General features: G+C 44.3%; 1 protein-coding gene across 11 annotated transcripts in view; it reads right to left on the bottom strand.

The window, feature by feature from the left end:
• The window catches only part of PTPRE (protein tyrosine phosphatase receptor type E), a 318,077-nt gene that overhangs the window by 30,109 nt on the left and 263,059 nt on the right, over positions 1 to 24,909 (bottom strand). For all 11 annotated transcript variants that reach the window (XM_033941674.1, XM_033941670.1, XM_033941667.1 and 8 more), the window contains 4 exons: positions 21,661 to 21,810; positions 20,247 to 20,340; positions 16,126 to 16,202; positions 14,586 to 14,720 (listed from right to left, as the gene is read on the bottom strand). In XM_033941674.1, coding sequence (XP_033797565.1) covers positions 14,586 to 14,720; positions 16,126 to 16,202; positions 20,247 to 20,340; positions 21,661 to 21,810 — 456 coding nt within the window. The remainder of the gene's footprint in view (positions 1 to 14,585; positions 14,721 to 16,125; positions 16,203 to 20,246; positions 20,341 to 21,660; positions 21,811 to 24,909) is intronic.

Below are 24,909 nucleotides of genomic sequence, written 5' to 3' on the forward strand. Positions count from 1 at the left end.
TGCCTGCTTATGTATGTGCCTGACTTTTTTTTTTGTATGGGTGGCTGAGAAGAGTAAAAGTATCATGAATACTTGTGAAAATATCACATACTAGACTTATAGCCCGTTACATTAACGGGTGCTAGAATATATGTGTGTGTCTGTCTTTATTTCTTTCTCTCTCTCTCCTTAGCCGCTTTCTTTCTTTCTGTCTTTCTTTTTCCTTGGCTGCCCATCACCACCCCTTGCCTGCTCCCCCTGTCCATTCTCCCTTCCTTTTACCTCCCCTGTGTCCACCACTACCCCTTCACTGCTATCCTTATGCAGCAGCAGCCCTTCTCCCTTTGATTTTCCTCCCCCTGTCCAGCAGCACCTCTTTCCTTCTCCCCCTGTCCAACATTAGGCCTCTGTTCCTTTTTCGTCACCCCCCCTGCCAATCAGCACCTCTTTCCTTCTCCCCCTGTCCAGCAGTAGGCATCCCTTCCTTTTTCTCCCCCCTCCTCCTTCTTATCCCTATGATACACTTACCTTGCTCTGCCCCTGACCAGAGGTTCCCGATATCCGCCTAGTTGCACCCATTGGAAAAGTTCCCTCTGCCACATCCCGCACCCCCCCTGACGCGACTCCCTCTGTCTTTCTTTCTGTCTCTGTCCCTGGCCCCCTTTGTCTGTCTGTCTTTCTGTGTATCTCCCTGCCCCTGTGTCTTTCTTCTTTTCTTTCTGTTTCCCTTCCTCCCTCTGTCTGTCTGTCTGTCCAAAGCAGCATTCCCTCCCTCTCCATTTCCCTCCCCCCACACCAGTTCCCTGTGCAGCAGCATTAGCGTTTCCTCTACCCCACTTTCCCTTCCTGCGGGCCCAACTACAAAGCTGGTGATTCCAGCTGGTGATGACATCATCAGAGACGCAGCAGAGCAAATCAGGGCAGTAGAAGGGCCCGAAGCAGCGTGTGAAGACTGTTGCACACGTTGCTGGAATCGCCACCGGGTGGCGGGGTCAGTTAAAGAGCCCTGGCGGAAAGCTGGGCTCCTAGGTGGGGGCGCTGAGCGGCTGCAATCCCTCTCCTCCGATACCCCGCCCGCTGGAGATCGGCGGCTGGCTGCCCGACTGGTGGAGGTGATCGGCGCCGCAGCTCTGTCCCGGCGGCCTCCGAGCGGCGGCGCTGGGCGCGTGAGAGGAGCCTTCTGCCCAAAGAGGAGGAGCAGCGGTGTCTGAAGAGGCTGAGCTGCATCATAGATCTCAGCTGGCTGCAGCGGTGGTAAGCTCGATGCGTGATAAGCGTGCATGCGCACTCTCATGTCCGCGACGGATCAGGGAACACGACTTTAGAGTGCGCATGCGCGACTAACATTTTATTATTATAGATACATGGTACTTTCCTCTCCCAAACTAAATGCACCCCTGAAAATGTCTCCTCACAGGCTGGCATATTTCAGCCAACCATAGGAATGCTATTTTCATGTAGGAGAATATAGGCATGTCAATACATTTTAACCTTGATATATTATTTTGAAAATTGTTTTTCCCATGTCCGACCAATTTTCTTCTTTAATGTTTCCTATTACTCTTTCCTTGCATACTTTTTCCAAAATCTCTTATTCTCCCACCCTCCTCTCATTTGTTTCTGCTCAGTTTCATCTTACCTCATCTATGATGTGCTTATGCTTTCTAAGTAATGTTGAAACCTTTCAAAACCAAAGTTTTTCATCTGGCCACATTCAGTACCTTCAATCTAGCTTTCTTTCTATTGATTCCTTGCCCATCTTCCCAACTGAATCTGCTGAGAATCTTGAAGGAGGTACTGACCTTAGTCCCTCTCTTCATGCTCACATATATCTATTCTATGTGTCTCCCATTGGATTTTAGTACACAAGATCTAAAAGATTCCAACTTCTCTCATGCTTGATACTTAAGATCTCCTTCTCCATGTTTATCATTTTCTCTGGCCTCCACTACTGTAGCAGATCCCTACGAGGGTCAAGATAAGGAAATTGGGTCATTAGGGCATAGACAGGGGGTGGGTAAGCAGAGTGGGCAGACTTGATGGGCTGTAGCCCTTTTCTGCCGTCATCTTCTATGTTTCTATGTAAGTCTTTGTTGGTTTCCTTCTTCAGCTTCTCCAGAACCCTGATGTATGTTATTTTTCTCTCATCTCCCACATCATTTTTGTCAAGTTTTATGCTAAATTCAAACGCAGGAATGTCTGTCTGCCACGTAAGGTGATGCAGGTTACAACCCATGCCTTCTTAGAAGCACAAAAAGTCATTTCACAGCTTTTTTGAGCTGAAGCACTCTTTGCTTGATTTTCACCCTCTTTCTATTTAGGGATTGCCTGTATTTATCCCATTCCCTTTTGAATTCTATCACCATTTTTGTCTTCATCATATAGGAGGGCATTTTACGGTATCCCTTATATGAGGCAAATGGTGGCGAAACTGGAAGTTACATCAGAAGGTGGGACTCGGCGGGAAGAAGGTTCCGAAGCAGCCCTGCATACGATGTTGCCTCTTTGTCCAGGAAGCTTCGAAGAGGCTAGTAGGCTCACCATGGGAGACGCAAAGGGGCCGAACCAGGGGAGTCGCAGGTTTGTGGGGGGGGGGATTGCTGGTATTCGCGATCGGGAGGGAGGGTGTAAGGAAAGGGGCTCTTGGAACTGAAATAGGGAGAAAGGGAGGGATGGGGGCTGCTGGACTCGTGAGGGGGGGGGCTGCTGCTGCTGTACCCACAAAGGAGGGAAGGGGTTTCTTGGGCTGCTGGTCCAGCTGGAGCTGAAGGGAAGGGAGACAGTTGCTTGATCTGGTCTGGGGACTGGGGTGAGAAGGGAAACAGGTGCTGGGCCCATGTGGAGTGAAGCTGGAGGGATAAGAGAGGTGCTTAGATTTCAGCAAAGTCTTTGATACGGTTCCTCATAGGAGGCTCTTAATCAAACTCTAGGGGCTGTAGTTAGGACCCAAAGTGGTGAACTGGATTAGAAACTGGTTGGCAGAGAGACACCAGAGGGTAGTGGTAAATGGAATTCACTCAGAGGAGGGTCAGGTGAGCAGTGGAGTGCCTCAAGGATTGCTGATGGGACCAATTCTGTTCAATATGTTTGCAAGTGACATTGCTGAAGGGTTAGAAGGTAAGGTTAGCCTTTTTGCGAATGATACCAAGATTTGTAACAGAGTGGACACCCCAGAGGGAATGGAAAACATGAAAAAGGATCTGCAAAAGTTAGAAGAATGGTCTAGCTACTGGCAACTAAAATTCAATGCGAAGAAGTGCAGAGTGATGCATTATTGTGGCTTTTAGCTGGACCTGCGGAGTGGAAATCTGAACCTTGGAAAGGCAAAATTAGTGCATGGCCATTAATTCAAAAAAATGGAAAAATCAACCATTTTCTATCTGCCTGAAGAACAGCCTTAGTGCATGGGAAAAAAAAAAAAAAAACATATAAGGGTGTGCTAAGGCCACTTTTTTTTTTTTTTTTTTGCACCTTAGTAAAAGGAACCCCTCCAGTGAGTTTAAATGAGACTGTTAAATTCTAAAGAGGAATTCCCAAATTTCAACAATTTCAACATTTCCTTATCAAGACAAACCTCCTTGGCCAGCAAATTGGATAGTCTTTGAGTAGAGGGTTAACATTTCCTGTTTCTGCTCCCTCCACGCTTAAGCAGTGTCCGTATAATAAGAGGCAGACAAATTATCTTAAACAGCGTTCCTGATGTTCCTTCAAATAAACATCTGTTTCTTAAATTGATTTCTCTGGGGAAACGGTTCAAAATTCATAAAAGAAACAGCCAGAAGGCTGACAAATAAAATAAGTTTATTGGAAGAGCAACCTTTGGTCTGGACCTCCAGATCCCGGAGAATTTCTGTCTGGACCTTGGAAAGGCCTCTAGGTAGAGGCTCCTATGCAATCCTGGTGAGAGCACCTGGAGACATGAAAGAACCCCCAGCTCTGGCCTCTAGCTGCTCTGGATCTGCTGTCTGGCAAAGATCTTGGCCGGCGATCTTGCACACTGGCCATAAGATCATTCAGGCTCAGCGTCATTTTACAAATAAAGACAAATCACCAGCCAAATGCCTGATCCAAAAGCATATGTTGGGCAGCAATTGAAAATGCAGAGACTTTCCCCATGACCCTGATAATGTCATAGAGGGCATCCGCTACATAGTCTGTGCCCACCAACAAAAGTTGAGGCAGGGGCTCAGGGTCCAGCAGGCTCTGACTTCTGAATTTAGAATGACAGGCGCATGCCACAAAGGAGGCCACGGCTGCAGCCTTAACTCCTAAGGCTAAAGTCTTAAACTGCCTCCAGAGGACCATATCCACTCTGTGGTCTTGTGGATCCTTTAGAACTGCTCCTTTGCTTGGCAGGGAAGTGCATTTGCTTAAATTCCTGATCCATGGGATACAGTTTAGCCATGGTCTTAGCTACCCGCAGGGAGCCTTCAGGGGTCTCCCAGGGCTCTGTGACTAGGATCCTCATGTTCGGATGCCATGGAAAAGATGTGCCAGGCCCCGCTCAGAATAGAACACTGGGAGGACAGTGTTTGCAGGGAAGATTCACTTTGGGACAGTAAAGGGATCAAAACTGATCCCTCGTCCTCCGAGTCCCTGTCTGATGGACAATCAGAGTCCACACCAGCCTTTTAGGGAGGAAATGCTCTGAGCCTCCAGTGAGGTCTGCGCATTCACAGAGCTGACCAATGGATCTCTGTCTTGTGCATAAGCCTGCCAGAGGAGATTAATGAACTCTAGAATAAAGGCCTGAGAGGGCAAATCTCCCTATCCCTTAGGATGGAGCAAATGCCTCACGGTGTGCAGAGCTGCAGTCTCAGGGTTCCAGAAGGTGTTTCATTCCACTTGATGGTGCCATCTGCCTTCCTCCAGCTCTAGAGGCCTATGGAGGGGCTAATCCCGAAGCTCCCACCCCTCTAGCCTGTAATTCGTGGCACGTGGTGCATAGGAGTTCTTCAGCCATTCATCCAGCACAAATAAGGCATGATATAGGGGTATTAGGTCTGGGGGCTCAATTTCTACCAATTTTAAGGCAAAATGAGGAGTTTAAAAAAAGTTGGAGAACTTAGAAAAAAATTGGGGAATCCAAGATGGCCATTGCAGCAGCATTTTGGTGCCAAAAAGTGCTTCAACAAAAAATAGGATTTTAGAAGGGGGGGGGGGGAACAAGGCCCTAGCAGCAGAAACTGTCAAAACACAGTTTTCAGATGCTTCCCCCCAAAAAAAAAAAAAAAAATTACCACAGGCTGTCACAGCCTGTACTCACAGACCATATGCTTCAGCTCCCTGAAAGAGTAGCTGGATCTAAAGGGACTTTCTGCCTCAAGCCGCTGGTCAGCTGTCACACCAAGATCTTTGGGCTGCCAGTTGGACCTTAGTCGGACTGAGCCTCTACCATCAGGTCACAATGAACATATTGTAATTAATAAATTCAGACTAAAACCACTTTTTTCCTACCTCTGCTGTCTGGGTATTTTATTTTTCCAATCATAATATAACATAAAATCGATTTCTAGACCGCATAATGGAAAAGTTCAATGCGGTTCACAAAAGATTAATTAGCCAACAACATCAGGAAGGAATACAGAGCACGGGTAGAATACTAGTTGCCTATGAACTTTGTAAACAAATGAGTCTTCAATTGTCTTCTAAAGTGTAAGTAAGAATAAGAGGTCAATAGCAAATGTTTAAGTCCCTGTCGTAAGTAGCTGCCTGAAAAGAGAGAAGGCGTTCATGATACTTTTTGAATTTACAACCCTTAACTGATGGAAAAACAAAAAGAGTGTGAGTTTTTCGGGAATGCCTCCAAGTGGCAACTGTAAATAAATCTATTAAATAGGATGGAGTCTGACCAACAATGACTTTATAATAAATACAGCCCAACTTAAAGATGATACATGCCTCTATCGGCAATCACGGTAGTTCACGACAAGATATTTTTCTTGACACCCGTAAGATAAACAATATTACAGAAGTCTAGGTGACAAATTAAATCTATACATGGTCCACACCAAAGGACAAACACGCGCGTGACATCACTGCGTTGCATCTGCGCATGCAGAGATGCTGTCCTGCTGTCGCTCCTAGCTGGAAGCTTTTCAAAACCCAAACCCAGATGCCCAGCAGGAATCCGGACATCTGGTAACCCTAGCCAAAGACCCTAGCATTATGGAACTTATCTATTCCTGCTTAAATAAGAACATAAGAAGTTGCCTCCGCTGAGGCAGACCAGAAGTCCATCTTGCCCAGCGGTCCGCTCCCGCGGCGGCCCATCAGGCCTAATTGCCTGAACAGTGTCCCTGACTAATTTTGTAACTGCCTCTAATCCTCTAATCTTATCCCTATAACCTACCTCTACTCCTATCAGTACCCCTCAATCCCTTTGTCTTCCAGGTACCTATCCAAACCTTCTTTGAAGCCCTGTAGCGTGCTCCTGCTTATTACATCCTCCGGTAACGCGTTCCATGTTTCCACCACCCTCTGGGTGAAAAAGAACTTCCTGGCGTTTGTTCTAAACCTTCCCCCTTTCAATTTCTCTGAGTGCCCCCTTGTACTTGTGGTTCCCCATAATTTGAAAAATCTGTCCCTGTCTACTCTTTCTATGCCCTTCATGATCTTGAAGGTTTCTATCATGTCTCCTCTAAGTCTCTGCTTCTCCACTAAACTGTTTTTCTCATAGTCTCAGCAGCCAGACTTGGCTTAAATTCAGTTTAGCACAGTTTGTTTATACAGGACTACAAACAGATTGCCAGATTAAACAGGAGAGTGATGAAAACTGTTTGCAACTTGCTTTGGGGGTTTTAAGCCCTTTCTTGCCAGAAACTATCAGTTCATATGTTAGCAAAAAAATTATAATCAATTAGACCTTAAACATTTATATAGGAAATGGGTTAGAGAAAAATGTAAATGTACTCCGTATTGCATTATAATGAATTGATTATAAAATCTATATCTGCTTTTAAACTGTTATAAATCCAATCTCATACAAAGGAAGTACCAAGTGAAGTATCCATGCATAAACTAATTCCTGGCACTGATATTCACTTTTGGGGGACATATAAACAAGTCCTTAACCACCTTTAAAAAAATCATTTCTGGCACTAGCAACACCTTAATAATTCTTAAAGCTTGCCTTTAAATAAATAGAAACACAGGAAACCTAGAAAAATGAATACAGGTAAAGACCATATGGCCTATCCAGTCTGCCTGTCCATACCATCCACTATCTCTTCCTTTCCCCTAGAGATCCAGTCAATTTTGTCCCAAGCTTTCTTGAATACAGATACATTTTTTACCACCTCCACTGGGAGGTTATTCCATGCATTCACCACCCTTTCTGCGAAAAAATATTTTCTGAGGTTACTTCTGAGTCTATCCTCTTTTACCTTCATCTAATGCCCCCTCATTCCAGAGCTTTCTTTCAATTGAAAGAGACTCGCCTCATGCGCATTTATGCGTCTCCATCGTATCTCCTCTCTCCCACCTTTCCTCCAAAGTATTGCGACACCTTTCGTGTCATCAGTGCTGCTAGGGGGAGCTGGGTGAGACTTTTCCTTGATAGAGGCCATGATTGTGCAGAGCAGGTTTAAAAGTAAACAGCAGGTAGTTGCCCCGGGAAAGCTTGTCTTCCTAACAGCTAGGGTTGACAAACAAGCTCTTGTTGCTTGTCCCTGTAGTGAGCGTAATTAACCCATCTTAGCAGAGTAAAAGGGGAAATAGATATTTTATTCGGTGGGAACTACAGGTACCAGAAGACAGTGAGCTTTTCAGCCCTGTTTTGAAGCAGCCCTGGGGAAAAGCTGAATGAACATGGTTTTCCAGCTGGTGGTAATTAACAGTTGGCAAGCAGGCAGAAAGGGGATGTTTAAATGATTAGCCTAGAGGGCAGAGGGAGGAAGCCCTGAGAGGAGAGAAGCAGGATGCCAAGCTGTCCCTGACCTGCAGAAGAGATGCAGGAAGCCAAGTTGACTTGAACCTGCTAGTCTGGAATTGAGATTGACTTGAGCCTTAAATATAGCCACCTTGCACCCAGGTAATATGAAGACATGATTTGGCAACTGGATTAAATACAATGTTTGCAAAGGAAGTCTTTGAGAATTATGTTTGAATTTGAGCTAAGTTAGCCAAACAGACTAGAGTAAATAAACTCCAGCCCAGGTTTTATGTTGGAAAACCTTTTTCCTTTGGGCTAAGAAAAGCTCTGTTTGAACTTCTGTTTGGGAAACTCATTGCCCACAGAAGGGGGAAGGGCAGTAGCTGGAGCAACAGTTTTCATTAAGCAATGTTTTAAGTTACAAGAACCAAGAGATACAGCTGCTTAAGACTGGGGTTGTTTTTCTGAACGCCAATAACCTGCCATGATAAAGGAGAAGGCAAATGGAGCTGTGACGAAGACTTGATATACTAGTCTGAACCCTGTTTGGAACTCTTTTTTTTTTTTTTTTAATCTTTATTCATTTTTAAACTTATAATAAGTGTGATAACATATCCATGCAAATAACCATAAATATATCATTTAATAATCAACAATGATACATATAATATTCTCTTATCTCCCCCCCCTCCCCACCCTTATCTATCATATAACCAATACTTATACAACATGTAACAATAAAAATACCCTCCCTCCCACCCCATAATTGAACTTGTAAATTTAAGGGAAACAAGATTTTTCTAATCATTACAATACTTTGTTAATGGCTCCCAAATATCTTGAAATTTACTGTTTGGAACTCTTAAGAACAGCTTTGGCTTGGTTTACAAACTACCTCATTTGTGTGAATGAAATCCCTTGATAAGCTCAGTTTTCTATGATTTCTTTTTGCTTTGCTTAAAGTATGGAATGGTAATAAAAGCTACCTTGAGTTTAAAGTTCAAAGCTGTTGGATTGTCTCCTGTTTGATGAGGCATCTGAGAAAGCCTTGTGAGATTTTTATAAAGAAATCTGGAGGAAAAGGTACCAAGGACAGGGAATTACACTGGGCAATCAGAGACTTAGGCCCCTCCCTGAATATACTGGAGAGAGGCCTAAGACTCTGATTGGCCCAGGTCGCTTAAGGCAATCTGGGCCAATTAGAGCCTTAGGCCCCTCCCCGATGCATCCCAGGATGCACTGGGGAGGGGAAGGTCTGTCATTTTGAAGAGGCAGGACCTGCTGGCCAGAGGAAGTAGACATCCCCTTTTACATATGTCAACACCATAACTTGGCAAGTTTTAAGTGATTACTTAAAAGGCATCTTTTTTATCAGATGAAATATGGAGCATGATTTTGAAGTATGTATTGAAGTGAGGTGCTGGTCGCCCACTTAATTTGTTGTAAGTAGTGTGTGTTATATTGTATTATTTGGCATTAATTTATATGCATGTATTTTTTGTAACCCACCCTGAGTAAGGGCGGGATATAAATAAACAAACCATAAACCATCCCTCCAGCCAGCCTTTGTGAACAAGGTAGAGGGGGTGTGAGGGTTCTTTGGGGGCACGATGGCTGTGGCAGGAGTAGGCATCCCTCCTGCTGCCGGGAGTGCACATGTATGTTGGGGGATTGCTTGATGGTGATGGTGGGAGGGTGTGGGCTGCTTTATGGAAGCATGAGGGAGTGGACATCCCTCCTGCCAGGGGTGTCGGGGAGGAGGGGGCAAAAATTTTCTGGCAGGTCTGAGCTGTCAAGTCTTACTTTCCTGTCAATGCCTGAACCAATCAGTGCTCAGGCACTGACCAGAAACTAAGGGTATGACAATTCAGACCTGCCAGAAATTTTGCCCAAAAATGTAGGACAGCGAAGCTAGGAAATCACCCAGCGATAATAGAGAATCGCCCTGAGTGCTCATTTAAATATTAATATTCTCATTGTAATGCATTTGCATGACAGAGTCAGAGTCTGTCAGGAATAGAGAATGATGAAGGGGAAAAAATTTGTCCCCGTCCCTGCCAGCTCAGTTCTCATCCCTGCCAGCTTGGTCCTCATCCCCACCCCATCCCCGCAAGCCATCTTATCCCATCTACATTAGTCTCAAATAGTTATGATTTTATACTGAACTTATTTTATTAAAGTACCGTATTTTTCGCTCCATTAGACAACACCTTTTCCCCCCAAAAGTGTGTGGAAATTAGGGTGCATCTTATGAAGTGAATACCCAAAGCCCCCCTCTCCCATTACCTATTTTTAATGCGGCCGCCTTCCCTCGCTGGATGTGGCGCCCTCGGCTGGCTGGCAGGCAACAGGCAGGCCCTGGCCCTCTTCCTCCTCCCCGCTGCTCCCTGCCGCTGAGTTCTCGCGGGAAGTGGCGCGGGACCAGGCAGGCAACTTGGTGCACCGCTATGCCATGAGAGAACAGAAGAGGAGGCAGCCGCATCAGCCGGCAGTTCTGGGAGGAAGCGGAGGGAATCAGGCAGCCAGCCAGCCTTGGCCACGAACAGAAGTAAAAAAAAAAAAAAAAGGTACGCGCGGGGGGGGGGGGGGGAGCGGTAAGGAGGAAGAGGGCCATGGCCTGCCTGTTGCCTGCTAGGTGGTGAGGAGGAAGAGGCTGGGGTCTGCTTGCTGCCTGCCTTGGGGTTAGGGAGGGAGGAGGGAGAGGCCAGGGCCTGCCTGTTTGCTCTGCCCAATTAAAAATAGGGAGGGAGGAGGGAGAGGCCAGGGCCTGCCTGTTTGCTCTGCCCAATTAAAAATAGGGAGGGAGGAGCTGCCTGCTTGGGGGGGAGGCCTGCCTGCCTGCCTGCCTTGGAGGAGGGGAGGTCTGCCTGCCTACCTACCTACCGCCCTGTCCCGTCTCTACCTGCCTGTTTGCCCTGTCCCTGCCTGCCCTGTCCCTACCTGCCAGCCAGCCACTAAGCCTGCCTGCACTGTCCCGGCCTGCCCTGTCCCAGCCTACCACTAGACCACCAGAGGGAGGCAGGGTACAGAGCCTGGCAAGGAGGGGGGACAGGGTACAGAGCTTGGCAAGGAGTGTGGGGTTGGGTGCAGATTCTGGCAGGGAGAATTTAGTTCAGAACTTTTTTTTCTTGTTTTCCTCCTCTAAATCTAGGGTGCGTCTTATGGTCAGGTGCGTCTAATGGAGCAAAAAAAATACGGTATAAGAAGAAACAATATTCTGTACAATTATCATTTTATAGACACAAATAATATACAGCAAGGATCAACAAAATCCCTGTCTCCCCTCCCCCCAACTTCACAAATATCCCCTCCACTATCGAGAAAACTGAATAAGCCAAATTATTACAGAATGCTTCCTTCTGTGTCCTGAGATTGTGCTCCCTCCCTGCTTTCCAGCCTTTGTCCCAAATTCGTGCCCCTCCCATGTCCCAACACTCTCCTTCTACTCCTCTTTTCTCCCTTTGTCCCACATTGATATCCCCTTTCTCACTTACTTGTTCCCTTCAGGGCCGCACTCACTCCCTTCAGGGCTGTTCTTTCCTGCCTTCAGTGGCACTTGTTTGCAGGGACGTGCGCAGCGACTCTTGCACGCTGCATGTGGCTGACCCAGAGAGTCAGGGATTTTCCCTCAATAATTATGCTATTCTTTCAACAGGCAGTAGAAGGCGCTGGTTTATTGAGCTGGCAGTTAGGCTATCCTCCAGGAGGTGGCACTAACTTCCCAGAACAGAGCCTACTGAGTCAGAGGGAATGGGACTCAGGCAGTGAGGAGTATATCTGCCCCAGAGGAGAATAATTCAGGGAGGTCACAGAATTAGGAAACTGCCTGAAGCAGAAAGCAGAAGAGGTTACCCAGCTGAAGGAGCAGGTAACCTCTGTGAAGTCCTCAAATGCAACACTGCAAATGCAGCTAGAAAAGCTAATTGTGGAAAGAGAGAAGACAAAAGAGCTCACCCAAGCTGCAGAGGAGCAATGGGAGAATGCATTGTTTGAAATCAACCAAGCACATGAACAGTGCAGGCAATTAGAACTGCACTGTAAGGAAGCTCAGTTTACAGGAAAATATTGCATACTGATGGAAGAGAAAGAGTGTTTGGGAGCAACAGATGCAGAGAGATGTTCCGTGAATGGAAAAGGACCCTGAGAAAGAGCTTCTTGATGCCCTGGTGGGACTAAAGGAGACCAGCCAGAAGATAGTAACTGGGATGACCCTAAAGAGGGGAACTTGGTATCCTCTACAGAGTGCTGGAAAGAATTACTGCAAGCATGCACACTTGGTAATGGGAAGAGGGTGAAGAGTGCCACAGTGGAGTTCTCAAGAAGTAGATACCCCCCCTAGGGTTTGCTGTTCACTACTACCCTGCACCTAGGCACCAGGGTGCCAGTATACTGGCAGTGGATAGGAAGGAATCCCAGTCTAAAGATGCTCCCTGGATGAAGGGAACTTCCCCTAAAAGAATGAATACCAGGGGAGAAGGTGTAGTTTATCAGGGTGATATTGTTCTGAGGAAGAATCAGGACTGAGACCTGCATGAAAATGTAGGTGGAAGAAGAATCCAGAATAAGACCTGCATAAATTGTAGGCAGAAGACACCCCCCATGAGACCCCAAAAAGTTATATTTCTAAGAGAGACATTGTGCTTATGAATTCATGCCTCTGGACATTCATTTTTCTGCTTGTCAGCAGGAGACGATATGATCTATGAGGGATTCACCTTTGCTCTAGTAATTGGCAGAGATCTGCTGACTGTGACATCTTTGGATAAACTCAAGCAACAGTACAGGATAAAATGTCCTACTAAAGAATTATCAGAACTATTGACAGAACTACAATCAAGCTCAGGACAGAGGAAGCCTGTCCTCAGCAATTATTGCCTTAGTATTAAGAATGCAGTGTCAGGGAAACAGAAAGGTCAGTTTTGACACTAGGTGACAGCATGCATCAATATGGCTCCATGATAAGTGTATAGACCATATAGCCAATAGAAATGATGCATGTGACAAACCAATGGAAAGTGAGTATGTAATATATAACTAGGTGGTACCCTAGGCTACTGAACTAAAAGTATATAAATGGCATGCCAGCTGGCATAGCCTAGAGATGCAGGGGGAAGAGAGAGGGAGAACAGATCCATGAACAGAAGCTGGACACTTTGTATGTATGTTAACCTTTTAGCCCAATGTGCAGTACTTTGTTGAGCTACCTTTTGTTTATTGCTAATAAACTTAAATTATAACAGCAATTGGATTGTTGCGAGGTCAGTTTGTTTATGATAAGATCTGCAGCCAATCTTATCAATTCCTATGGATTTCAAAGTACAACTTGAACATGCTAAGTGGATGCCACTGGAGGAAACTATCTTTGGGGCTAAAATGGACTTAACAGCTGCTGAACCAAGTGCAATAGCTACTGTAGCTTCAAATGTCAATACTAAAAAGAGGGACAGGAGGTCCACTCTGAGAAAACAAACCTTCATTTTCTGAGGAAAAGAACTGAGAGAAGACTAAAACTAGTTTGGGAGAGGACCTTGATTTGGGTACTAAACACAACTATCATCTTAAACCAAATATATAGATATAAGTGGTAAAGTGTCAAAAGGACAAATCAGAAGCCAAACAGGGAGTTGATCTGGGACTCTCCAATGGTAAAGGGAACCCAAATGTGACTGCCAGTAGCCCAAGGACCATAGTGCATAGTGCATCCAACACTGGTCGCCGTACATAAAAAAGGACATAGCACTACTCGAAAGGGTCCAGAAAAGAGCAACAAAAATGGTTAAGGGGCTGGGGTAGTTGCCGTACAATCAGAGGCTAGAAAAACTGGGACTCTTCTCCCTTGAAAAGAGAAGATTCAGAGGGGACATGATCGAAACATTCAAGATATTGAAGGGAATTGACTTAATAGAAAAAGAGAGATTTTTTACCCTCTCCAAGGTGAAGAGAAAGAGAGGGCACTCACTAAAGTTAGAAGGGAAAAGATTCCGTACAAACGTAAGGAAGTTCTTCTTCACCCAGAGAGTGGTAGAAACCTGGAATGCTCTTCCGGAGGCTGTGATAGGGGAAAGCACCCTTCAGGGAGTCAAGAAAAGGTTGGATAAGTTCCTACTGGAACAGAACATACACAGGTAAGGCTAGACTCAAATAGGACACGGTCTTTGACCTAAGGGCCACCGCGTGAGTGGACTGCTGGGCACGATGGACCACTGGTCTGACCCAGCAGCAGCAAATCTTATGTCTTATGTCCTATTGGTTTTAAAAGTATTTCCCTGCAGTTTCATTGAATGTCTCCTAGTCTTTGTAATTTTTGAGAGTGAAAAATCGATCCACTTGTACCTGTTCTACTCCACTGAGGATTTTGTAGACTTCAATCATATCTCCCCTCAGTCGTCTCTTTTCCAAGCTGAACAGCCCTAACCTTTTAAGTCTTTCCTCATACGAAAGGAGTTCCATCCCGTTTATCATCATTAAACCATGTGTCTGTGATAGCAACAAGATCCAAATCGACCTCTAACATTAGGGCTGCTGAATTTTGAATTACTTCTAAGACTTGATGTCTAAAATGCTGATATTCCCAGATATAGAGCATTAAAGTAGTCTATCTTAGAAAAAATATATATACTCTGTCCAACAAAAAAAAATCACATCTATAAATGCTACCGCTATATACAAATGATTTGTATGTGAATAAATTACCCAAATATTTTCAAATTAACATTTCTAGAACATGGAATACCTGCTCTCTTTCTTGGAGCTCTGTAAGTATGACAATTGTATGAGATTTCCACTCCCACACCATTCTCCAGAAATCCTCTATGGTATGAGGTAATGGTCCTTGGGTTGCAATAAAATAATCCTTCTGTCGATAGCCCTTCACAAAAAAAAAAAAAGAAAGAAAAAAAAGGCATGAATATAGTTGCCATTTATTTTCTTTTACATTGTGAGCCTTCCAGGGACAGAAAAATACCTCCTGTAACTGAATGTACACTGCTTCAATAACCTTCCTTCCCCTGTCCCCAACAATAGGTCTGGTTAATTCTCCCTCCCCTCCCCTTTTGCGGTCCTCTAAATTCATGTGTGTTGTCAGCAGTGGCAGCCATGAAAAGAGGCTGCCTCCAGCCAGCAGGGCCTTCTCTTTGCTATATCTTGCCCACAGCTTATAGTATCAGAGGAGGAGGGATGTGGCATAGAGAAGACCCTGCTAGTTGGACCAGCATTTTTTCTTGGCTGCTGCTGTTTGTTTTGCATATGAGTTTGAAGGAACTTGGGATGGGGGGAGCTGCTAAACCATCGGGGTAGGAGCAAGGAGCCTGAAAGGAAGACATTGGTGCAACAGGTGGACTCTGATGGGCAGCCTTGGGCTTTTTGCTAGGCTTGCTCAATGGTAGCTACATCTTTGGAGGACCCACTGAAACCTTTAACTATTGTAGCCTTTCTAGTTGAATAAAGCCAAATACAATTTTGTGTAGCTGGAGCATGTTATCAGGAACCAGATAAGGAACAACCCATTGCTGGAGAAGTATGCTCCAAAAGGAATTACTTTAGGTACCACTGGTAACAGCAGTCAGAAATCTAGGAGATGTGACTGTTACTAGGAGATGTGACTGTTACTAATCCAGACATCTCCAGTGTTGACTTGATCTGTATATTCTCCATTAGTTTTCCCATCCCATCCAATTCTCCTATAGTTGAGACATTGCAGTGTCTGTCATCTATGAGAGGTAACAGAGCAGTCTTATTTGCTAGCAGGTGTCACTCTTGAGTAATGCCCTTACTGACTTCTGAGAAGGAGTTGGCACGAGAAACAAAATCCAGATCAGAAACTGAGACTGTCTCCTACCTGCCTCCCCATAGGGCCATGGTGCCAGATGCTTAAAGTCTGCCTGATATTCAGTTACTTTCTCTTATATGTGAAAACTAGGCAGATATTAAAATTAGAAGGAAAAAAAGTTGACATAATGGATTCTAAGATCTACATTTAAAAGAGGTTTTTGCCTTAAGCATAAAATATGAAAAAAATCCCAGCTCAAAAGCTTTACATTATTGTATGAGTGTATTTCTGATAAACAGTTAATCTTCTGGGATTGATTTAAAAATATTCAGAAAACATATGTATTCTGCACCAAAGCAGTACTGTTCTTTACAATGAAGTACTGTTGAGTTGTTTTACCATAATGTAATATGTTCCTTTCAAATACCATTTTTTCATTAAGCAATAATGTAAAAAGAATACCCACAAAGAAAATTAATTTCATAGCATTATGTACTTTACTTACATCAATAAACGAGGCATTGATATAGTCTGTGTACTCCTGACCCCTTTTCATGGAAAGAATGACTCTGTTGAAGTCATCTGAAAGCATGAAGCAAAACGTTTTACATTTTTGTTTTTGGTTTACATTATGCATAATACTGTATATTCTGAATGCCAGATGTTAATTGTAGTATGACTTAATAGAATATGCTCATAGTTTGAATTTCTCCCATACCTAAATCATTCTCAGTCAAGATTACTCCAATGATGAACAATGTATTCTAAACTCTATCTCTGTTAATCATGTCCTAATAGCAAACAAATAACATTCCTCCTGAAAAGAATTTTCTTTTAAAGCTAAAATCTTTGTCCTGCTTAAATTCCTCTGAATACTTGTTCCAGAGGAGTGGATCTACAACTGAAAAGACTCTTATTCACATTTGTACCCCTCATGCCACCTTACATGGGGGTACTTCTAAGAAAGCACCATGACTAGATCGCAGTTGTCAATGAGAAGAATACTACCCCAATTAAGAGCTCAAATAATTCAAGCTCCCAACCTTTGGCACTGAATTTCTGGGTTTGTTGAGCCAGCTAACACAAAGCCAGTTAAGTGCAACATTCAGCACATAATCAGCTATGGTTTGCCACATAAAGGTAAGACTGACTTTCATGTGATCCTATTTAGGAGGTTAACTTGGCCTGTTAAGGTTCATAATATCAACACTTAATTAGCCAAGTACTGATTTTACTCCAAGATTGTCCCCAAAATAACAAGTTTTGAGTTTGGTGCTAACCAGTTAAAGTGCCTTTGAAAATGACTGGATAGCTCCAAACAGGCTAATTCATACTCATTTCTGGCCCATTAAATTGCGGTCAGTATCATCCTCTATATTGCTAAAATTTATCCATCCAAAACGTAATGAAGCAAAAAGTTATATGGAGAGTTGCAAAATTCACTTATTATGGTGGCAGTTCTATAAATGAATGCTAATTTTTAGGCATCCTGATGCCACAAATAGGTGAGCGCCTATTCTATAATGACATCTGGGCACCCAGATTCCATTATAGAATTCTAGTGTATCCTGGTATTGACCTGTCTTACAGTTAGGCACCTGCCATAGACCTACAAGTGGCTGGAACACATGTAACTGACAGTATCCATACAACTGAGAGCCTTGCCCATGCTCCACCTAACTGTATGCCCCTATCCTTGCAATTATGTGCACTCTCATAGCACTTAGGGTGCTTATATGCATAAATAATACTTTTCTCAGCATTTACCCTTGGATTCAATAAAGGGTATCCAAATTTGCATGATCCAAATTTGGACATGATCCAAAGATACGCATACAACTAAATTGGGTAACAAGCCAATTAACAACAATAACTGGATGCTAACAATCCAATTGGCACCGACTTGAATTTGCGCACACATCTTGCTATGTGCTATTCTATAACACTGGGTGCCCAAATCCCTGAAAAGGGGGCGTGGCTATGAAAGGGGGATGGGTAAGTCAGGGGCATTCCAGAAACTTGAACGCATTATTATAGAATACCATGGATATGTGCCAAATTGGGCGCCAGGAATTACACCTTGTTTCAGCAGGAGTAAGTCCAAACATCCAAATTTTGGTGCAGAATTGTCCCAAGCAACTTCTGCTTATGTTGGCTATGTTTTTTTTCTTATTAGATTATAAATATTAGTAATATTTTTTTACTGCTTAAGTACATAAGTGAGTAGACATTTTATTGTTGTTTCTTTTCTTTGAAGTATAAATGATAAACATGTTGTTGTTTGATGAAATCATTAAACTTCACCTGTAAAACTCCAAAAAATAATTTTGATTGGTAAAGCATTGAAATCCTGATCAGGGTATCAAACTCAAGTCCTTGGTGTGATATTGGGACTTCAGTTGTATTCCTGTATATGGAAAGCTAAGCTCTAGTGGTAGTACCGTGAGATTACCGCTAGTGCTCATGGCAGCTATTTTAGCACATGTAGCCATTAGAGACAGAAATGAATGGGGATCACTCTTGCCTGGGATACTCCCAACAGACAACCAGGGAGGTAGGTAGACCCTAGGGGGAGAAAAGTGTTTTGTCTCAGGAGGGGTGGCCTGGCTTGTGGGGGGAGTTCTGATCTCAGGGGTGAGAGCAATCTCATAATGGGAGCTGATCTCAGAGGGAGGGTTCAGAAGGGTCTGATCAAGGAGGAGGGAGGAGGAGCACATCCAACAACTCCAGCCACTATGTGGAAGCTATGCAGGTGCCAGCGATATTTAGTATCAGCACCCATAAAGCTAAGTGGTAAAAATTAGCACTGCTATTTATGTGGTCCAACTTGTGGGCACTGGCACTGAATATTTCCAGCACCCCCTTAGTTGCCAACTCCTTTCTGATCCACTTTTGAAATGACAGGAACCATAAGCAACCTTAGATATTTTCAATTTAAACCCACTTAAAGACCTCAGCGGTGCAGCTGTGTGTAGATTTCATTCACAGTTTCATTAGCACCAAAGTCTTCATCGGTCTATTTTTGTATAGTTTATATATATACTAGTCTTTAAGCCCATTACATTAACGGGTGCTAGAATAGATGTGTCTGTCTGTGTTTCTTTCTCTCTCTCGCCTTGGCCACTGTCTGTGTCCTTCTATGTTCCCCCCTCCCGAGCAAAGCTGTCTGCCCCCAGCACACCCCTCCCCCCAAAGCAGCCTCCTTTCCCTCTCCCTGACTGTCTCTCCGTGGCCCCCTTCTGTATTCACCCCAGAGCAAAGCTGTTTGCCCCAGCACACACCTCCCCCCAAAGCAGCCCCCTTTCCCTCTCCCTAACTGTATCTCCATGGCCCCTTCTGTCTTCCTCCCACAGCAAAGCTGTCTGTCCCCAGCACACTTCCCCCCCGCCCAAAGCAGCCCCCTTTCCCTCTCCCTGTCTCTCCATGGCCCCTTCTGTCTGTCCCAAGCACACTTCCCCCCCCCCCAAAGCAGCCCCCTTTCCCTCTCCCTATCTCTCCATGGCCCCTTCTGTCTTCCTCCCACAGCAAAGCTGTCTGTCCCCAGCACACTTCCCCCCCCCCGCCAAAAGCAGCCCCCTTTCCCTCTCCCTGTCTCTCCATGGCCCCTTCTGTCTGTCCCAAGCACACTTCCCCCCTTAAAGCAGCCCCCTTTCCCTCTCCCTGTCTCTCCATAGTCCCTTCTGTCTTTTCCCTCCCCCCAAGCACACCCCTCCCCCCCAAGCAGCCTCCTTTCCCTTTCCCCCTGGCCCCCCCTGTATTGGCCCCATTCTTACCCTCCCTCCATCCCGGTGTCTTCTGGCCTGCTCCTCTTCAAAGCAGCCTGCGATCGTGGTGGCCGGCTTTAGCGAACCTCGCAGGCCGCTCTCCAACTCGGTAGCACGTTCCCTCTGACGCGATCCCGTGCGTCAGAGGGAACTGCTACTGAGTTTGGAGAGCGGCCTGCGCGGTTCGCTAAAGCCGGCCATGATCGCAGGCTGCTTTGGAAGAGGAGGAGAAACGGCGGTGGCGGTTGGTGAGTTGAAGCTCCAGTGTGTTCCCTGACGCGGGCAGGGAGAGAGCTTGCCCGCGCTTTGGGTTGGTGAGTGAGGGCGGGAGGAAGGGGAGTGGCCAGAGTGATCCCTGCAGCCGGGTTCTAAAATGGAACACGGCCACGGATCACACACCACAGTGGCAGGGATCACGCTTTTTTAAAAGCGCATGCGCCACTAAGGTTTTATTATATAAGATATATATAGTTTTATCCTTTTTTGTATGTAACTCTATATTTAATTCTAATATTCATCTCTTTCATGCAGCATAACAGGGGTTCTTCATTCCAACATAGACTATGTTTTGCCCGAGGGGCTTTATCAAGGCATTTCCCCTGAATGTGGCTTCTAGTTCATAGCAAAAGGAAAACCTTAGAGAAGTACTGCTATATTGCCTAATATATCTGCGTATCCCACTTTTGAAATGGCCAGTTAGTGCCAATATTCAGCAGCACTTACCAGTTAAATAGCAGAATCTGCCTATAGAGTGCAATTTAAGCAGGTTTGTTTAAATTTCGTTGAGTACTGACCTGCATGTTATCTGTCTTACCATGTAGCAAGCTTTTTCAAATATTTTGTTCAATAGAAAAGAACTTACATGGGATGATTTGGATCACTCTAGCTTTCTTCATATTAGCTGGGAGATTGCCTGTTCTCATGTTTTCTTTCATTATTCGAACATTGGTTAATTTCTGAAATGCACAACATTAAGATATGTTCAAAAAGCTGACATAAAAGGGCTTAATTTACCAGGTTCCTGCCCCTCTGTCAAACCCCAATAGACATAGAATTGGAGGAAAAAAATCTTGCTGTGTCAGACCCTAAAGAAGGTAATTTTACTAAGAGAGCACCTGGTTTTAGGAGGTAAAGTAGGCGCTTATTCAAGGTGCTATTGTACAAAGACAAGTAGATGCCTATTTGCTTTTACATAATACTAGGCTAAATAGCAGAAATCATACCTAACTTACAGGTGTAGACATTTACGCCTATAATTTTTAAGTATGTGCATAAATTTAAAATAAACTGGAGAAAATATTTCTTCAAATAACGTGTAATTAAACTCTGGAATTCGTTGCCGAACAATGTGGTGAAATCAGTTAGTTTAGCAGGATTTTAAAAAGGTTTGGATAAATTCCTAAAAGGGAAGTCCATAGGCCATTAATGGGAAATCCACTGCTTACTCCTAAGATAAGCAGCATAAAATCCGTTTTATTTCTTGGGACCTGGATTGGCCACTGTTGGAAACAGAATAGTGGGCTTGATAGACCTTTGGTCTGTCCCAGTATGACAATTCGTATGTTCTTATGCTTACACTTGCAAACTCTGGCCCACTCTCCAGCCATACTCTACCCCCATATATACCTACTGGCAAAATATGCGTCATCATGTTATGGTGCACACCTTTATACCAGAAGCCTTAACCAAATTTATTACCCACAGGAACAGTAACTTTGAAATAATTAAATTGTATTTGTGCTCCTTTTCCTTCCAAACTAGTTTGGTTGGTGAACTTATCATTAGTTTTACTTACGTGGATCGAGACGTTACATTTTACAAAATGAAACAGCGGCTAGATATTTGTATTAAAATGATGATTATGTTTTCAGAGGCCTAATGTACAAAAAAATTATTAGCTAGACAGAGTTGGGCTCCTTCACAATTATGGGAGTAAAAACTAGGGAATGGTGTTTCCTCTTACGATCTTCCAAGTAAGTGACTCAGACTGATCACTGTTAGATATAGGATGGTAAACTGGATGGATTATTGATTTGCCTTTCCTAAACCCACACTAATCCCCTCTTTTGCTAAGCTGCGCTAGCGTTTTTAGCACGTGCAGAAAAGTAGCGCGCGCTAACCCCGCGCTACGCGGCTAGAACTAACGCCAGCTCAATGCTGGCATTAGCGTCTACCGCGCGCTAAAAATGCTAGTGCAGCTTAGTAAAAGGAGCCCTAAGAGAAAGAGATAAATGCCATGTAGGCATGTCAGTTTTGCTATATAAAAGCATACTTACTTTAAATTCTTCTTCAAGACCTATTTTGTCAAAATGTGTTGTTGTATTGTGCAGAGTTTGAAGGTGCTTTTCTAAGGAGGCCACATCAAGTTCAGTGTCACCATAGAGGTAGTATTCAAGTAAGGCTTGATAAATAAATGAATACTGCATCTATAACAAATAATTGAAAATAGCATAATTTAATGCAGAGCCTAGATCATGATTAACGTATCAGTAAAGCATAAATGAGTACAAAGTTCAAAACAAACTGCATTATCGTTATCAGGAAATGAGTATTCAACTATTTTGATTCTGCAATAAAAGAGATTAAAAGGCCCTTTTAGTAAGCTGTGCTAAAAGGTGGCCAGTGTTAACCCCAGCATGGGGATTTCCTGTGTGCTGAGGCCATATTTAGTGTGGCTGTAAAATGGCCTCATTTTCCTTATTAATGGTCATGCACTAATTTTCCCCATTAGCGCATGAGCACTTACCAACACCTAATTTCTAGGCAGTAAGGACTCATGCACTAATCACGTGCTAATTGGTTAGCATGCAGTTGTAGCTGTGCTAACCAATTAATGCAGTATACGCCTACTCTCCACCTCCAGACATGCCCCCAGTTGGGATGCATACTAAAAAAACCCCAAAAAAACATGATGCAGTGGACGACGTCTACAATGTAGGCGTGGTTCACACTCAAATGGAGATGCCTAGGCACGCCTATGGACGCTTAAGGCCAGTGTACATAAGAACATAAGAATTGCTGCTGCTGGGTCAGAAGTGGCCTTAGGCATCCCTAGGTGCTTCTGTAGGCACGAGTCAGACACCTTAACTGTAGGCCTGTAAAACGCTGACCTACATTTAAGGCAGTGGTCTGAAACTCAAACCCTTTGCAGGGCCACATTTTGGATTTGTAGGTACTTGGAGGGCCTCAGAAAAAAATAGTTAATGTCTTATTGAAGAAATGACAATTTTGCATGAGATAAAACTCTTTATAGTTTATAAATCTTTCCTTTTGGCTAAGTCTTAATAATAATATTGTAATTTACAGCTAAAGAACCATATGATCAAGAAACTGTTTTATTTTACTTTTGTGATTATGCTAAACATACCGAGGGCCTCAAAATAGTACCTGGCAGGCCCCATGTGGCCCCCGGGCCGCAAGATTGAGACCACAGGAGTGTGTGGCGCAGTGGTTGGAGCTACAGCCTCAGCACCCTGGGGTTGTAGGTTCAAACCCCGCGCTGCTCCCTGTGACCCTGGGAAAGTCACTTAATCCTCCATAGCCCCAGGTACGTTAGATAGATTGTGAGCCCACCGAGACAGATTGGGAAAATGCTTGAGTACCTGATTGTAAAAACCGCTTAGATAACCTTGATAGGCGGTATATATATTAAAAAAAAAAAAAAACTAAACCTAAAACCACTGATTTAAGGCGTCTTTACTAAAAGTAGGTGTGATTCTGGACGCGGTGCCTACTTGCAACTGACGCGTGGTAAGCCCGTTTTCCAGGTACCTACTGTGGCAGGTGCCGTTTCTAGAATCAGGCCCTTAGTGCCTCCTAAATAGAAAGCAGGAAGTACTCCCATTTTTTTTTCAAGTGCCACACACTAATGGTAACATTAGTACATGACCTGCAAAAAAAATAAATAAATAACGCAGATAAGAAAATGTTTGACTTAAATGCCAAGGTGAATCTGGGCTTAGCAACAGGAAAGTCCCATGTTAGAATGTGCCAAGGCCAGATTTCACCACACCTTACTAATAGTGCTCACCTTGAATAGCCCTGTGAAAAAGGGAAGGTGAAGCCTAGTGGGAATGCAGTATAAATGGACTCAAACAAAGGGTAATTCCATATAGGTTGCCTAAAGTATGAGCACTAAGCACAAATTCTATAATGGCAATTAAATACATAATTGCTGTTCTCAAATACGAGGGTAAGCCTGCATTAATGCACTTGACTTTAGGTTCAACCACTTACACCATGTCAAAGGCTGGTGTAAATGCTTGTGCGTAATGGACAGTATTTTAGTTGAATTTGTGCAATTCACATAACAAAACAATACACAAGATTACAAATAGTACAGCAACCAACAAACAAGTATTTTTGCATCTTATACAGACAGCATTCTATAACCTTAGCATGTAAGTGCTGACCTGCTCATGGTCCTCCCACATCCACCCCCCCACCCCCCCAGTAAGTTACATGCTAACAGATTTAAGCACAGAGGGCTAGATTTACTTACCTCCTTTCCGTGGCCGATCCGTGCAGGCTCGACCAATTCACAACACAAAAAAAAATTAAAATGAGGGCGATTGGAGAAATGCCCCCCTCCGACTACATGAATTGCTAGTGTGCGATCCTGACGCGTAGACCATCTGCTTTCCCTGCAGATGGTCTGCACATGCGTTTTGTGTCTGTTTTGTCTTGTTTTAGGTTTTTTTAATTGGCCCCGAGTCTCCTGCTCTGGAAGGGCGATCCCCAGCATTTAAAAAGCAAGCAATTATTGACTCTCCTGCTCTCTGCCGCCCTTCCCCGCAGTGCAGCCCCGCTTTAAAACCATGGGCTCGCACTGCGGGGAAGGGCGGCAGAGAGCAGGAGAGTCGGGGGAGGCAGAGAGCAGGTCAAGGCAGAGAGTAGGAGAGTCGTGGAAGCCAGAGAGAGTCGGGGGAGGCAGAGAGAGCAGGAGAGCCGGGGAGCCAGAGAGAGAAGAGTCAGGGCAGGCAGTACTCCGAGTGGAGCCTCACCAAAGACAGAGCAGTTTTTTACACAAGCAACTGGTCCTTACAGAGTCGCTTGTTCTTGATCGGCCAGCCTGTTGGTGTGTCAGGAAAAAAGGGTAGTGAATCGCGTCCTTCCTGCTTTGCATGCCGATTCCCCTCATTTGCATGCACGGATCGGATCGGATCGCTACACAGGTTAGGGAATCGGGTTGGAGGGAATCGGGTCGCAAAGGGCTCGCAAACCGATCGGTACACGATCGGTTTGCTTAGTGAATCTAGCCCTAAGACCTTGAGACTATAAAGGCCACCTAAAGTTAGGCACTGATATTGGTGCCTAACTTAATTAATAGGCTTAATCAGTGCTGATATTGGCACGCAATACCTCACCATCAGCTTTAACTGGACTTAACTGAAAGGCACTTAATTTGGAAAACTTGATTCTATAAAAATCAGGTGCCTAGCCCAAAGTGCCTACACTAAAAGTGGGCATGGTTAAGGGCAGATCATGTACAGGGGCTCCAGGAGGGATTTTCTCTTGGTAAAAGT

This window comes from Geotrypetes seraphini, chromosome 4 (genome assembly GCF_902459505.1).
Source record: "Geotrypetes seraphini chromosome 4, aGeoSer1.1, whole genome shotgun sequence".
Lineage (NCBI taxonomy): Eukaryota > Metazoa > Chordata > Amphibia > Gymnophiona > Dermophiidae > Geotrypetes > Geotrypetes seraphini.